The sequence below is a fragment of the Zalophus californianus genome, chromosome 2 (genome assembly GCF_009762305.2).
Source record: "Zalophus californianus isolate mZalCal1 chromosome 2, mZalCal1.pri.v2, whole genome shotgun sequence".
NCBI lineage: Eukaryota > Metazoa > Chordata > Mammalia > Carnivora > Otariidae > Zalophus > Zalophus californianus.
Genome location: NC_045596.1, coordinates 54334240 through 54351470, shown reverse-complemented (window position 1 = coordinate 54351470; position 17231 = coordinate 54334240). Strand labels below are relative to the sequence as shown.

General features: G+C 36.2%; 1 protein-coding gene across 3 annotated transcripts in view; it reads left to right on the top strand.

Annotated features, from left to right (window-relative positions):
* The window catches only part of CENPC (centromere protein C), an 87365-nt gene that overhangs the window by 56344 nt on the left and 13790 nt on the right, over positions 1-17231 (top strand). The window contains exons 16-18 of one of the 3 annotated variants that reach the window (XR_004819925.1): positions 6310-6369; positions 15537-15641; positions 16395-16543. Coding sequence is in view for 2 of the 3 variants with exons in the window: in XM_035726280.1 (XP_035582173.1) it covers positions 6310-6369; positions 15537-15641; positions 16395-16523 (294 nt within the window). In the remaining variant the exon portion in view is untranslated. The remainder of the gene's footprint in view (positions 1-6309; positions 6370-15536; positions 15642-16394; positions 16544-17231) is intronic. The other 2 variants (XM_035726280.1, XM_035726281.1) reach the window with 2 other exon arrangements.

The window sequence follows — 17231 nt, the reverse complement described above, 5'->3', positions numbered from 1 at the left end:
CTATCTCCATGCTTATTAGGATTCTTTAATGTTTGAAATTCAGGAGTTATCTCTTTGTTGCTGTTTTTTAAAATATTTTTTTTGAAATTATTAAATTTATTACTTAAATTATTAAATTTTAGAAATTATTAATTTTAAACTTACTCTGAAATCCCATATCTGCTTCACCCAGATTCCATAGTTGTCAACATTTTACATTTGTTCCGTCTCCCTCCCTGCCTCTGCTACATATATATTCATACACGTTTCTTATCATTAGCCTTTAAAAAAATTTTTTTCAGTAGCCTCCATACCCAGCATGGAGCCCAACACGGCTCGGGGCCTGAACTCATGACCCCAAGGTCAAGGTATGAGCTGAGATCAAAAGTTGGACACTCAACTGACTGAGCCACCTAGGTGCCCCTTAAAAATTTTGTTTTTTTATTGAAGTATATTAACATACAGTATTATGTTAGTTTTAGGTATACAATATGATTCAGCATTTTTATACTTTATTCAGTGCTCATCATAAGTGTACTCTTTTTTTTTTTTTTTAAAGATTTTATTTATTTATTTGACAGAGAGAGACACACAGAGAGGGAACACAAGCAGGGGGAATGTGAGAGGGAGAAGCAGACTTTCCCTGCTCTCGTTTTTTTAAAGATTTTATTTATTTATTTGACAGAGGGAGACACACAGAGAGAGGAAACACAAGCAGGGGGAATGGGAGAGGGAGAAGCAGGCTTCCCGTGGAGCAGGGAGCCCGATGTGGGGCTCGATCCCAGGACCCTGGGATCATGACCTGAGCCGAAGGCAGACGCTTAACGACTGAGCCACCCAGGCGCCCCATAAGTGTACTCTTAATCCTCTTTATCTATGTCACTCATCCCTCACCCACCTCTCCTCTGGCAACCACCAGTATGTTCTCTGTATTTAAGAGTCTGGGTTTTTTTGGTCACTTGTTTTCTTCAGTTGTTTTGTTTCTTAAATTCCACATATGAGTGGGGCGTCTGGGTGGCTCAGTCGGTTAAGCGTCTGCCTTCGGCCCAGGTCATGGTCCCAGGGTCCTGGGATTAAGTCCCCCATTGGGCTCCCTCCTCAGCGGGAAGTCTGCTTCTCCCTCTCCTTCTGTCCCACCCCCCCTGCTCCTGCTCTCTCTCATGCTCTCTGTCAAATCAATAAATACCATTTAAAAAAAAATTCCACATATGTGTGAAATCATGTGGTATTTGTCTTTCTCTGACTGACTTGTTTCACTTAACATTACACCCTCTAAGTCCCTCCATTCCATCCATGTTGTTGCAAATGGCAAGATGTCACTATTTTTATGCCTGAGTACTACTCCACTGTGTGTGTGTGTGGTTTGTATACACACCACATCATCTTTATCCATTCATCTGTGGATGGACACTTGGATTGCTTCTATATCTTGGCTATTTTAAATAATGCTGCAGTAAACATAAGGGTGCAATTATCTTTTTGGATTAGTGTTTTTGTTTTCTTTGGATAAACACTGAGTAGTGGAATTACTGGATCATATGATAATTCTATTTTTAATTTTTTGCGGAACCTCCATGCTGTTTTCCACAGTGGCTACACCAATTTGCATTTCTACCATCCTGCATGAAGGTTCATTTTTCTCCACATCCTCACCAACATGTTTCTTATCTTTTTGATTCTAGCCATTCTGCCAGGTATAAGGTAGTAGTTCATTATGGTTTTGATTTGCATTTCCCTGATGATGAGTGATGTTGAGCATCTTTTCATGTGTCTGCTGCCCATCTGGATGTCTTTTTTGGAAAAATGTCTGTTCAGGTCCTCCGCCCATTTTTAAATTGGATTATTTTGTTTTTTTGCTGTTGCGTTGTTTAAGTTCTTTACATATTTTGAATATTAACCCCTTATTGGATATATCATTTGCAAATAATCTTCTCCCGTTTAGTAGGTTGCCTTTTCATTTTGTTGTTGGTTTCCTTTGCTATGGAAAAGCTTTTTATTTTGATGTAGTCCTAATAGTTTATTTTTGCTTTTGTTTCCCTTGCCCAAGGAGACATATCTAGAAAAATGTTGCTACAGCCAATGTCAATGAAATTACTGCCTCTGGTTTCTTATAGGAGTTTTATGGTTTCAGGTCTTACTTCCAGGTCGGTAATCCATTTTGAGTTTATTTTTGTGTAAAGTGTAAGAAAGTGTGGTCCTGTTTCATTTTTTTGCATGAAGCTCTCCATTTTTTCCAACACCATTGATTGAATATGCTGTCTTTTCCCTCTTGTATATTCTTACCTCTCCTTTGTCATAGATTAATTGATTATATAAGCATGAGTTTATAGCTGCATTCTCTCTTTTATTCCATTGACCTATGTTTTTTGTGGTTTTTTTTTTTTTTGTGGTTGTATCATACTGTTTTGATGTACTACAGCTTAGTAGTATATCTTGAAATCTGGTATTGTGATACCTCCAGCTTTGTTCTTTCTCAAGATTGCTTTGGCTATTATTAGCCTTTTCTGTACTATTTGAGAACAAGTTGCAGACATAGTACTATGTGAAAGTATATGCAGATATGATGTAAGAGAAGACCATAATCATACTTTAACCAACCGTCCAAGTCAGGAAATCAGCATTAATATAACACTAGTATTCCTTCACTGATTCCGTGCAGATTTCACCAGCAGTTCCATTATTGTTCTGGTTCAGGATCCAATCCAGGATCATAGATTGCATTTAATTCTCATGTCCGTTAAGTTTTCTTCAATAAGGCATTTTCTAACTCTCCTGACCTTTACATTTTTTTGAGAGAGTACAACTTTTTATTCTTTAGAATGACTTTCAACCTGAGTCTTTCTGATGTTTCCTCATGATCAGATGCCAGCCTTGCGCATGTGACAGTAGTACAGAAATGATTCTGTGTTCTTTGTGCATCTCATTAGGAGACGGTGCTTACCCATCTCTTGTTGGTGATGTTAATCTTTATTTTTCTTTAAATTTTTTTATTGTTACGTTAATCACCATACATTACATCACTAGTTTTTGATGTAGTGTTCCATGATTCATTGTTTGTGCATAACACCCAGTGCTCCACGTAGAACGTGCCCTCTTTAATACCCGTCACCAGGCTAACCCATCCCCCACCCCCCTCCACTTTAGAACCCTCAGTTTGTTTTTCAGAGTCCGTCGTCTCTCATGATTCCTCTCCCCCTCTGATTTACTCCCCTTCATTCTTCCCCTCCTGCTATCTTCTTCTTCTTCTTTTTTTTTTCTTAACATATATTGCATTATTTGTTTCAGAGGTACAGATCTGTGATTCATCAGTCTTGCACAATTCATAGCACTCACCATAGCACATACCCTCCCCAATGTCTATCACCCAGCCACCGCATCCCTCCCACCCCCCCCACCACTCCAGCAACCCTCAGTTTGTTTCCTGATATTAAGAGTTCCTCATATCAGTGAGGTCATAAGATACATGTGTTTCTCTGATTGACTTATTTCACTCAGCATAACACCCTCCAGTTCCATCCATGTCGTTGCAAATGGCAAGATCTCATTCCTTTTGATGGCTGCATAATATTCCATTGTGTATATATGCCACATCTTCTTTACCCATTCATTGTCGATGGACATCTTGGCTCTTTCCACAGTTTGGCTATTGTGGACACTGCTGCTGTAAACATCGGGGTGCACGTCACGTACCCCTTTGGATCCCTACATTTGTATCTTTGGGGTAAATACCCAGTATTATCTCTACTCTAAAGATATGGTTGTTCTCTTATAATTGGTAAGTATTTTGTGGTGTGATATTCTGATGCTATTATAATAATGTGTTCCTTTTCAAACCTTCACACCAATCTTAGCATCTTTTGAAGACTCCCACTCGAATCATCAGCCACTAATGATGTTACCAAATTGTGCTGTTCTGTTTTCCTAATTCCTGTTAATTAGTGGCATTCTGTAAGAAATAGTTTTTCTTACCCCTTCTCTTATTTGTTTATTTATATAATTATGGGTTGCTACCTGCATTCCTGTTTATTGATGGTTGTAATCTCTTTTATTTATTCTAATACTCATATTGTGCCAGATTTGGTCAGTAGGCATCCTTTCAACTGGTCCTTAGGTTCTTTTACTATGTTTCTGTCATTTTGTGAATACTCTCTTTTTTTGGCTTAAGATGTTCTGATCTACTTTCCCTGTCTCAACTCTGAAGTCACTTATTTCTGCTAAGGAACCTGATTCTTTTTAGTGGATAATGGCTTTAGAAACTCAGATCTGGGCTCTTGGTGTGCTCACTGTTACTGGGATATCATTGCTTCTAGGCTCTCTCAGTGGACTGTTCTTAGTATATTTACTTATTTGCTTCATTCTTACTCTGATCCCATCAGCTGCTCCCCACAGCTCACTGCTATGGGAGAATTTTCAAGGAGTGACTAGCCCTCTACTTTTTCTAGTGGGGATTGCATGAGAATTTAGATTTTTTTTTTTTTTTTTGGTAACAGCTTTATTGAGATAGTCACATACCATAAAATTTACCCATTTATGGGATGTAATTCAATGGTGTGTAACCATCACAATAAATTTTAGAAAATTTTTATCATCCCCAGAAGAAACCCCATATTTATCTTTAGCAGTTACCTTTCCTTCCCTCGCCTCTCATATCTCCTATGCCTATGGCATCCACTAATCTACTTTTAACTTCTATAGATCTGTATAGATTTGCCAATTCTGGACAGGAAAATTAGATTTTATGATCACTAAAGTTTCTTCTTAGCCAGCAATTTTATAAAGTATCTAATTCAATCATTTAATTTTAATATATTTTTTTTTAAGAGAGTGTGTGCATGCATGTGTGAGGGAAGGGCAGAGAAAGAGGAAGAGAGAAAATCTAAAGCAGGCTCCATGCTCAGCATGGTGCCCTACTCGGGGCTCTATCTCATGACCCAGAGACATGATCTGAGCTGAAATTAAGAGTCAGATGCTTAACTGACTGAGCCCGCCACCCAGATGCCCCAATTTAGTAATTTTAAACAGTCTTTTGCTATCATGGACTCATTTGAGAATATAATGAAAGCGTAGACTTACTTTTCAGTTTTAGGTCATTCATGGACATTAAGTGTTCCAATTACGTGTTGCTCCATAACAAACACCCAAAACTTAGTGGCTTAGTACAACAATTGATTTCTCTCTCATTGTTCTGTGGGTTGACTTGGCTTAGTTAGGCAAGTCTCACTTGGGCTCTCTCATGCATTCTTACCTAAATGCAAGCTGCTGGGGCTGGAGTCATTTGAAAGCTCAACTGGGTTGGAAGTCCAGGGTGACTTTTTCACTTCTATATTTAGCACTTAGCTAGGGTGGCTGGAACAAGTTGGGAGCTGGCCAGGTGTATCTTTTTTCTCCGCATGCGGTTAGCTTGGGTTTCCTCACAGCATGGCAGTCTTGGGGTGGTCGGACTTCTTATGTGGTGGCTCTTTCTCCAGAGTGAAGTTGTAAGAAACCCAGGTGGAACCTGCATATCTTCTTAGGACTTAGCCTTTGAAGCCCCAGAATGTCATTTCTGCTATGTTCTGTTAGTCAAGCTAGTCATTAAGATCAGCAGAGATTCAGGGAATTAGGGAATTCAGAGAAAAGGGAATTAGACTCTGCTTCTTGATAAAGAATGACATTTGTGCATAGGAAGAGAAAGAATTAATGGCAGCTATGTTTAGATGCTATTTCAATACTAAAGTTGAAAACTTTGGCCTAATTGGCACACTGCTAAATTTAGTATACTTATACTATTTTAGAACTTGAAAGATCATATATTACATTATTAGCATATTGATTGTTCTTTATTACACCCTACATTTTAATCTGCCAAGTGGCTTATTTCACCCGAAGTCCAGAAAACTTGCTTATTTTTTGTTCTTTTTAACCATTAGGCTCTTTAGACATACACGTTGTAGCAAAATCTAGAAAAATGTTATACTGTTTTTCATTAGTCTTTATTCCTCAGCAGTAAAAAGTAAAAAGTAATAACATGATTGTCAGGTTAAATTTAATTAAAATACTTAATATTGAAATTGACCGGGGTGCCTGGGTGGCTCAGTCAGTTAAGCGTCTGCCTTCATCTCCGGTCATGATCCCAAGGTCCTGGGATCAAGCCCTGCATTGGGCTCCCTGCTCAGCGGGAAGTCTGCTTCTCCCTCTCCCACTCCCCCTGCTTGTGTTCCCTCTCTCGCTGTCTCTCTGTCAAATAAATAAATAAAATTAAAAAAAAAAAAAGAAATTGACCAACTAACAGTTTAGTTCAACATGGAATTAGCAGCCTGTGGTCATGATATTATCATTTGCATTTTGCAGGTGACTCAAGAGTAAAAATATCTACAGTAATACCAGAGAATAAAATACATCACAAGTTAGGTAAGATTATTTCTCTCTTTTAATATCTTAATATTATAAAACCTCTGTTACTAAATAGGACTTAATTTTTCTCATGCAGGGAGGAAATATTTGGATTAATTGGCAGATAAATTAAAACTATTTATTTAGTTTTTATGAATTTCACAATAAGTCATCATAGGCCAAATAATGATCTTTATTGTTCATTTATAAATCCTGTGTCCCTCTCACTCTTTGCCTCTATTAGGGAGCATGATTTCACCTACGCTAAGAAGGTAGGGTGGAGAATTCTGTAAGTAATAACTGCTAGGTAGATGACATCCCTGACAACTCCCATTTTTACCCAGTCCACTTGTAAATGAAGCAGTAGCTAGAATAAGTAGGCAAAGATGGGAGCTGGGGAACCCATGGAGAGGCCATGGAGGATTAAAACTCTGTGGTTCCCCATGATGTATTTGCCAGTCAGGATTCATGGGACCTTTCACCTTTGTGGGATTGCAGTGGCCTTTTATGTTTCTCTCTGTGCCTGAAGTTGTGAGTGCTCCCGAACTTGTACCTGAGGAGAACCACTAGAAGTGAAGTTTCCTCAAATTGCTTCAACCAGAAACTCGTATTTTGTCAATATTTTGTGGGCCCATATGAAGAAAGGCTGTTAGTCTTAACACTTTCTTGAAGTGGAATGATAACTAGTCAGGAGTAGGCAAACAAATAAAAATGTTTCTGAGCAGGGGCTTTAGCAACTAGAGAGAGGAAAATCAAGCATCATGCCTAAGAATAGTAGGCAACTGCTGGTGAGCTAGAATTTTTGTAGTAGATGAATAACAATTTTAACAATAAAAGAAATATGAGCATTTTCAGAGATTCAGTTATAGCACAGAAAACTTTCTGGGACTGAAAAAACCCAATTTTTTAAATTTAAAAAGTCAGTAGATGAAGTGAAAATAAAGGGTAGTCACTGTTACTGAGAGCTGAATTAGTAACTGTGTGTTGACATGGAAGACATTCCTCAGAGACAAAATATGAAAAGATGGAAATCATGAGGAAAAAAGCTATACAATGGAAATAATATGGAGACAGCTGAGAAAACTTGCAAATAATAGGATTTCCAGAAAAGATAAACAGGTGGAGGAGGGAAAAGAGTTAAAAGAAGTATGTTAAAGAAAACTTCCCTGGATTAAAGATGGCTTAAATCTGCAATTTGAATGAGTTTGCCAACTGCCAGTCAAAATTATTGAAAAAGATACACTTCTAGACATCAGTGAATAAAATCCTAAATTTCAAGAATATAAGGAAGCTTCTAGACAGAAACATTTATATATAAGGGAGAAAAAATGACTAGTACTGTTGATCTGTGTAACATTGGAAGAATAAAATAACATCTATAGCCTTTTTTAAGAAATGTATTACAACCCAGTAATCTTGTACTTAGCCAAGGTATTTTCCTTTCTGATAAGAATTTACTTTGCAGATAATGCAAAGATTGAGTTGACTCTAAATCCTCCCAGTAAAATACTCACGTAAGGTATTCTAACCAAGTGTATGAATCAAAATTGACTCCAAAGAGAGGAAACAGTGGTGAGGAATAATTCTTGTAATATATGTGGTTAAATTTAAATAACATGTATTTGTTTTCTGTTGCTGTGTACTAAATTACCACAATTCAGTGGCTTAGACAACACACATTTATTTATTATCCATATTTTCTTCAGATCAGAAGCTCAGGCACAGATTAGCTGGGTCCTCTGTTCAAGAGTCACAGGCTGCAATCAGAAGTGTCAGCCTGGGTTGTGGTCTCATCTGAGGTTTGAGGTCCTATTCCAAGCTCCTGTGGTTGTTAGAATTCAGTTCCTTGAAACTGTGGGACTGAGGTAACTGTTTTCTTGCTGGCTTGTGAGCCATGGGCCATTACTTTTAGCTTCTAAAGGCTACCTGCAGTTCTTTGCCACATGACCCTTTCCATACGCCCCTTCATAGTATGGCATCTTGGTTCTTCAGAGCCAGCAAGGAAGAATTTCTCTCTGCATCTGCTAGATGGTGTCTTATATGTATAATATCATATATTGTCATATATATAATCGTGATGTAATCATGGTGATTCCCTGTCACTCTTACCATATTCTGCAGATGAGAAGAAAGTCACAGTTCCCACATCTTAGGAGAGGGGATTATTACACAAGGATGTGAATTATTGCTGATTACCTTAGGGTGTGACTACTACCTAATGCTAATGTGAATGGGGATTTATAAGTGCTAAATAATGACTTTTGTAATTGAAATTTGTAATTGAATTCCATACTATCTTAAATTTGTAATTGAAATCCATACTATCTTTAATTAAAACTTAATCGGGCTCCCTGCTCGGCAGGAGGCCTGCTTCTCCCTCTCCCACTCCCCCTGCTTGTGTTCCCTCTCTCACTGTGCCTCTCTGTCAAATAAATAAATAAAATCTTTAAAAAAAAACAAAAAACTTAATGTGGTAGGGAAGAGAGTAGGGGCAGAATAGTGGTAGTAAAAATAGTCTAAAAGTTTTATTTTACCGAATGAGAAAAGGAGAGAATAGCATATCTTGGTAAGGGATATAGTTTTTAATATAATCATGGAGAACTGAGAGTTTAATTTTTGAGTGTCAGGAATGGGAAGGTGACCAATATTAGGGTGAAAAAGCACAGCAAAACTTTGAAATGACCAAGGGAGGGGAAGAAAAAGATATGGTCATTTGCTCAAATCAATAAAAATGAGAAAGAAGCAGCACTGATGAAAAATAACTAGTTAAATATAAAGTAAGATGGAAGGAATAAAAGGAAACATGTTGCTTGTTACACTAAATAATGGATTGAATTCCTCTAATAAGGTAGGGACTCTCAGATTTGGTTAAATAGTACATATTGAATTATGTGTTTATAAGAAACACTTAAAACAGGTTAAAAAATAAAAGATTGTCAAAAAAATTAGGTAGACTACTGAAAATAAGAAAATAGTGTAATTTTAATATTAGGCAAAGTGGAATTTAAGGTTAAAATGAAAGTGCTGAACAGAATAGAGAAGGACATGTAATGATAAAAAATTAATGAAGAAGATAGAAAAATCATAAACACTTATGCACCAAACAACTTAACAAATAAAATGTATAAAGAAAAAACTAAAAACAAAACAAAACAAAAAAAACACCAAGATTTTTACTAAACAGTACAGTTAGACTGGGAGATTTTAAATAAACTACTTTCAGAATTGGAAACTTCTAGCAAACAGAAGGTAGGTAAAAGCATAGGAATTTGATTATATAGCCAACAAAGTCAGCTTACTATATAGAACTTTGCATTGTTAGATAAAATGAGTATGTGTGTATACACACAAACACATGCAAACATAACTACCCTGATTTATAAGTTTCCTATTGTGTAATATTTAGATGGTGTTCAATTTGGTTATTGTTTTCTAAGTATAAATAATACTACCATGAACGTTCTTGTAAATACAGCTTTACCCATTTTTTTAAAAAACAGTAATAGTGGCACACCTGGCTGGTTCAATCAAAAGAGCATGCAACTCTTGATCTTGGGGTCATGAGTTCGAGCCGCATGTTGGGTGTAGAGATTACTTAAATAAATAAGTAAGTAAATAAAGTTAAAAAAAAACAGTAATAGCTAATGTTTAATGAATTGCTATATGTCAGGCATGTTACAGCATTATATTAATTTACATCTCACAAAACTCTATGAGGTGGGTTCTGTTATTTACCTGTTATTTATTTTAGTAGGCGGATGGAAAAAACTACAGTTTACATTAGAGAGGTTGAGTGACTTTAGCTTCTGTGATGTTTCACAACTAGTTCATGGTTAAGTTAGTATGTTAAGTTTGACTCCAAAAACTAGCTCTTGAGAATTCAGGAGAAATACTTCCAGCAGAAAATCAGTTAGATGGTTATGGTAAACTGTAACAACCAAAGTATTTTACAACCAAAGTTGTAATGATTATGAGAGTTTCAGTTTGGTTTTTTTTTTCTGCTGCTGCTTTTTAAAAATAAATTTATTTATTAAGTTTTTCTTTTTTAAATTTTATTTAAATTGAATTAATTAACATATAGTGTTTTATTAGTTTCAGAGGTAGAGTTCAGTGATTCGTCTTTTCTTAAATTTTTTATTTAAATTCAATTAACATATAATGTATTATTGGTATCAGAGGTAGAGGTCAGTGATTCATCCGCCTTATACCCAGTGCTCATTCCATCACCCAGTTACCCCATCCACCCACCCCCTTCCCCACCATCAACCCCTCAGTTTGTTTCCTGTGATTAAGAGTCTCTTATGGTTTGTCTTTCTCTCTGATTTTGTCTTGTGTTAGTTTTACCTCCCTTCCCCATGATGCTGTTTTGTTTCTTAAATTCCACATATGAGTGAAATCATATAATTGTCTTTCTCTGATTGACTTATTTTACTTAGCATAATACCCTCTAGTTCTATCCACATCGTTGCAAATGGCAAGATTTCATTTTTTTGATGGCTGAGTAATATCCCATTGTGTACACACATACATACACACACACACACACACACACACACACATCACATTTTCTTTATCCATTCCTCTGTCGATGGGCACCTGGGCTCTTTCCATAGTTTGGCTATTATGGACATTGCTGCTATAAACATTGGGGTTCAGGTGCCCCTTCGAATCACTACGTTTGTATCCTTTGGGTAAATACCTAGTAGTATAATTGCTGGGTTGTATGGTAGCTCTTATTTTTAACTTTTTGAGGAACCTCCATCCTGGTTTCCAGAGTGGCTGACCATCTTGCATTCTCACCAACAGTGTAAGAGGATTCCCCTTTCTCCGCATCCTCGCCAACATCTGTCATTTCCTGACTTGTTAATTTTAGCCATTCTGACTGGTGTGAGGTGGTATCTCATTGTGGTTTTGATTTGTATTTCCCTGATGCCAAGTGATGTGGAGCACTTTTTCATGTGTCTGTGGGCCATTTGGATGTCTTTGGAGAAATGTCTGTTCATGTCTTCTGTCCATTTCTTGACTGGATTATTTGTTCTTTGGGTGTTGAGTTTGGTAAGTTCTTTATAGATCTTGGATCTTTATCTGATATGTCATTTGCAAATATCTTCTCCCATTCTGTCGATTGTCTTTTGGTTTTGTCGACTGTTTCCTTTGCTGTGCAAAAGCTGTTTATCTCAGTGAAGTCCCAGTAGTTCATTTTTACCTTTGTTTCCCTTGCCTTTGGAGACATGTCTAACAAGAAGTTGATGCAGCCGAGGTCACAGAGGTTGCTGCCTGTGTTCTCCTCTAGGATTTTGATGGATTCCTTTTTTACATGTAGGTCTTTCATCCATTTAGAGTTTATTTTTGTGTATGGTATAAGAGAATAGTCCAGTTTCATTCTTTTGCTTGTGGCTATCCAATTTTCCCAACACCATTTGTTGAAGAGACTGTCTTTTTTCCATTGGATATTCTTTCCTGCTTTGTCGAAGATTAGTTGACCATTGAGTTGAGGGTCCATTTCCAGTTTCTCTGTTTTGTTCTGTTGATCTGTGTGTCTGTTTTTGTGCTAGTACCGTACTGTCTTGACAATGACAGCTTTGTAATAGAGCTTGAAGTCTGGAATTGTGATGCCACCAGCTTTGGTTTTCTCTTTCAACGTTCCTTTGGCTATTCAGGGTCTTTTCTGGTTCCATACAAATTTTAGGATGATTTGTTCCACTTCTGTGATAAAAGTTGTTGGTATTTTGATAGGGATTGCATTGAATGTACAGATTGCTCTAGGTAGCATAGACATTCTAACAATATTTGTTGTTCCAATCCATGAGCATGGAACGTTTTTTCATTACTTTGTGTTTTCCTCAGTTTCTTTCATGAGTGTTCTATAGTTTTCTGAGTACAGATCCTTTGCCTCTTTGGTTAGGTTTATTCCTAGGTATCTTATGGTTTTTGGTGCAATTGTAAATGGGATCAACTCCTTAATTTCTCTTTCTTCTGTCTCATTGTTAGTGTATAGAAAAGCAACTGATTTCTGTGCATTGTTTTTATATCCTGCCACTTTGCTGAATTCCTGTAGGAGTTCTAGCAATTTTGTGGTGGAGTCTTTTGCATTTTCCACATAGAGTATCATGTCATCTGCAAAGACAATTTTTTTTTTAAAGATTTATTTATTTGAGAGAGCGAGTGCATGTACAAGTAGGGGGAGGGGCAAAAGGAAGGGGAGAAGCAGATTCTGCACTGAGTAGGGAGCCCGACAAGGGGCTTGATCCCAGGACTCTGTGATCATGACCTGAGCCAAAGGCAGATGCTTAACCCGTAAGCCACCCAGGCACCCCTGAAGTCTATTGCTTTTGTATTACTGTCAATTTCTCCTTTTGTGTCTGTTAATATTTACTTTATATATTTAAGTGTTCCTATGTTGGGTTCATATATACTTACAACTGTTACATCCTCTTGTTGGATTGATCCTGTATAATTATGTAATTCCCTTCTTTGTCTCTTGTAATCTTTAGAGTTTTTTTTTTTTTTTTGGTTTGATGTAGTTATTGTTACCCTAGCTTTTTTTTCACCTCCATTTGCATGGACCGTTTTTGGTCCCAACTTCAGTTTGTATGTGTTGTTAGGCATGAAATTAGTTTATTGTAGACAGCATGTTGATGGGTCTCGTTTTTTATCCATTCATCACCCTATGTCTTTTGATTGGAGCATTCAGTCCATTCACATTTAAAGCAATTGATAGGTATGTACTAATTGCGATTTTTTTCATTGTTTTCTAGTTGCTTTTGTAGTGTTCTTTTTCTTTTTTTTTTGCTCTCGTGATTTGATGACTTTCTTTAGTGTTATGCTTGTATTCTTTTCTCTCTTTTTTTGTTTTGTATTTCCATTACAGGTTTTTTTAATTTATGGTATTAACATGAGGTTCATATATAACATTCTGTGTATATAGGAGTCTATATTAAGTCGATGGTTGGTTAAGTTCCAACACATTTTAAAAGCACTATATTTTTGCTTCCCCCTCCATGTTTTATATATATATGATGTAAAATTTTACATCTTTATTTGTGAATCCTATAAGTAATTTTTCTAGATATAATTGATTTTACTACTTGTGTCTTTTAACCTTCATACTAGCTTTATAAATGATTGATGTACTACCTTTTTCATATGCTGGCTTTTACCAGTGAAAATTTTCCTTTCCTAATTTTCTTACTTCTAGTTATGGCCTTTTCTTTTCTGCTTAAAGAAATTCTTTTAATATTTCTTGTAAGGCTGGTTTAGTAGGGATGAATTTCTTTAACTTGTTTGGGAAATTCACATTTCTCCTTCAGTTGTGAATGATAACCTTCCCTGGAAGAGCATTCATGGGTTTTTTTGTTTGTTTTGTTTTGTTTTGTTTCTCCTTTCAGGACTTTGAATATATCCTGCCTCTCTCTTTTGCATGCAAAGTTTCTGCTGAAAAATCAGTTGATATCCTTATGGGTTTTCCCTTGTACATAACTATCTGCTTTTCTCTTGCTGCTTCTGAGATTTCTAGTTTATCTTAACTTTTGATATTTTAATTATTTTGTGTGTTAGTGTGGACCTCCTTGGGTTCATATTATTTGGTGCTCTCTTCTTCCTGAACTTGGATGTTTGTTTCCTCTCACAGATTAGGGAAGTTTCCAGTTATGATTTCTTCAGTTAAGTTTTCTGCCCTTCTATCTCTCTTTTCTTCTTATTCTTCTGCACCCCTTATAGTACTGCTATTATTACACTTGATGTTGTTCCAGGGATCCTTTAACCTATCCTCATTTAGAAATTTTTTTTTTTCTTTTTGCTTTTCAGCTTAGGTGCTTTTTTACTACCCTGTCTTCCATCTCACTGATCCATTCCTCTGCATCCTTTGCTGTTAATGCCTCTAGTCTATTTTTCCTTTCAATTTTGTATTCTTTAGCTCTGATTGTTTTATTTTTATTTTCTGTCTCTTTATTGAAGTTCTCAGTGAGTTCATCCATTCTTCTCTCAAGTTTGGTGAGCGTTTTTATTACTTTGAACTCTTTTTCAGGTGGATTGTTTTTCTGTATTTCATTTAGGTTTTTTTGTTGTTGTTGTTGAGTTTTATCTTACTCTTTCATTTGGAACATGAGCATGAACATGTGTCCTTATTTTGTTATGTCTCCTGGTCTTGAAGAAGCAGGCTTGTGTAGGAATATCCCCTGTGTAGACTCTGTGTGCTTGGTGGTTTTGGGTGGCCGACTAGACCTGGAGTGTGCTTGGGCTGTGATTACCCTGGTGTGATAAGGCATGGCAGGTGGGGTGCTACCCTGTGGGCATGGCTGGAGCTTGGGTCCTGGATCTGGCTATGGTAGCCCTAGCAGGCCAACTAGAGCACATGAATTCTGATCCCATCTGCATTATCAAAGTGGAGGAACATAAGCAATGGTGCTTGCCAGCACCTGTGACCTGGAGAGAGTTCCAGTAGCTGTGCCACTTTTTCGCAGATGCTCTAGGGTTAGTAAATGGATTTTCTTCAGGTATAGTCAGTTACCCTTTAAACCACTGGTTTTTTTGTTTGTTTGTTTTGGGTTTTTTGTGCCTCAGGGCAGGTGAATCTGTGCACTTCTCAGTGACATTCTTCCCTTCTGCAGGTCATCAGATTGAGGTGAAGTTTCAGATACTACCGTGTCTTGTCTCTCCTGCCTTTCTCTCTGTGGTCCCTCTCTCCTTTGTTGAGCAGAAGTTGTTCAGTCAGCTCTCAGTTCTTCAGAAGGAATTTGTCTATATATAGGTGCAGGTTCAGTGTGTCCATGGAGGTTGTGAGTTCAGGGTCTTCCCTATGCTGCCATCTTGGACCGCCTCTAGCTTTGCCTCTTTTTGTGAATATTTTTGCAGACTCATTTTCTGTAAATTAAATTCTGAATCAAGTTATGGCTAAATTGCCTTCAATCATTTTACATTTCTACTTAAAATATATTTGAATTTCTGTGTACCTTTAACATCATTCACCCTGCGTGTTACCAAGTTTTTTAATCTTGGCCAATCTAGCAGCTTATTTTTTTCATTGGCATTTCTTTATTAGCACAAATATATTATAAAATTTTTGTTTTTCTACTGTTTTGTCTAGAAACATTAGTATTCTAGAGGGTAATATCAGTCGTTCCACTACAAAGACTATCCAATTAAACATTTATATGTGTACATTTTTGTGTAATATCTTTTTACAGTATTGCCTTCCAACACACCAAATGTTCGCAGGACCAAGAGAACACGACTGAAACCTTTGGAATATTGGCGGGGAGAGCGAATAGATTATCATGGAAGGCCATCAGGTAAATTCCAATTTACACTTTAATATCTGACAATAAATAATAATGAGGATGCAACAGTTTATATTATGTGCAAAGCACTGTCTTACATATTTACATAAATTACCTCATTTTATCATCGTCTTCCAAAAATGAGGCCAGAACAGATTCAAGTACAGATTTGTCTGAATACTATAGAAATGCTTATCTTTTTCTGTCTTTGGTAGCAGTTTGAGGTGAGTGTGTGGCTTGAGAATGTTATTATTCCATACTATTGAACAAGGTTTTTAATTGCATAAATTAAGTCATTAGATCAGAACATGAGAAAATTATAAAAGTGGCAAAGAGTAATAAATATTCCCCTTTACTATTCTCATCCCATTTGCTCATCATATTTCTCTACAGAAATATAGACAGTGGGCAAGAAAGTTAGTTCCTTTCTGTGGTAGATATATCTAAGTCAAAGAACTAAGCTCACTTGTGAATTATTATAAATACTTCATTGCTGGGTTTTGTCTTCTTTGTTTTTCAACCTGACTTGATTTCAAGCAACAGAGATTCTATCATGTTTTATCAGTCATCTAGATTTAGGGTAGTAGAAACATAAGTGGAATTGGTTGGTATTTGTGTTATTTGAGTTACTAGCTCTAGGATATAGTAATAGTACTGGATTCTGTGGTAGTCTGAAAGGAAATGTGCTATAGTAATTTAAATTTTGTTTCAGTATTTTTACTCTCTCAGGTATGACACTTTACCTTTTTTGTTGTTAACTTTCAGGGGGATTTGTGATTGGTGGAATACTGTCCCCAGACACAGTATCATCTAAAAGGAAGTCAAAAGGAAACATTGGAAAAGTCAACAAAATGGTTAATAGGAAAAGGATCTGTCTTGATAATGAGGAAAGAAGTATGAACTTATTCCTGAAAGTAACTTTTAGATTTTATTTTAAATAATATTGCTCTGAGAAGTAGCTCTTTACAAATTTTGAAATTTATTTGTAAAAATGTTAGATGTAATACTTCAGGGTGAATTCACTTTTTTTTCTTTATTTTTAAGTTTTTTATTTTAATTCCAGTATAATTTACATATAGTGTTATATTAGTTTCAGGTGTACAATATAGTAATTCAACAATTCTAAACATCATTACTCATTGCTCATCACGATAAGTATACTCTTAATCCCCTTTACCTACTTCACCCATCCTCCCACCCACCTCCCTTCTTATATGCTTTATTTTAAATGAGTACCCTCAGTGAAAGTTATTTTTTTTTCAACAAGAACGTTTTTAACTTGAAACATACTTCAGAATACATGGTTCTAGAAGATATATATAAAACATTCCATCCAAGAAAAATAGAATACACATTTTCTTCAAGTACACACAGAAGAATCCTCACATAAAAAGAGACATAACAAATATTACAAATTTAAGAAGACTGAAATCATACCAAGTACATTTTCCAACCACAATGGTACAAAAGTAAAGATCAACAATAAAACAAAGCTGGAAAATCTACAATGTAAACTATTAAATATTTAGTATGTGAATATTAAACAATACACTACTGCACAAGCAAGCATTGGGCCAAATAAGAAATCAAATGACAAAACTG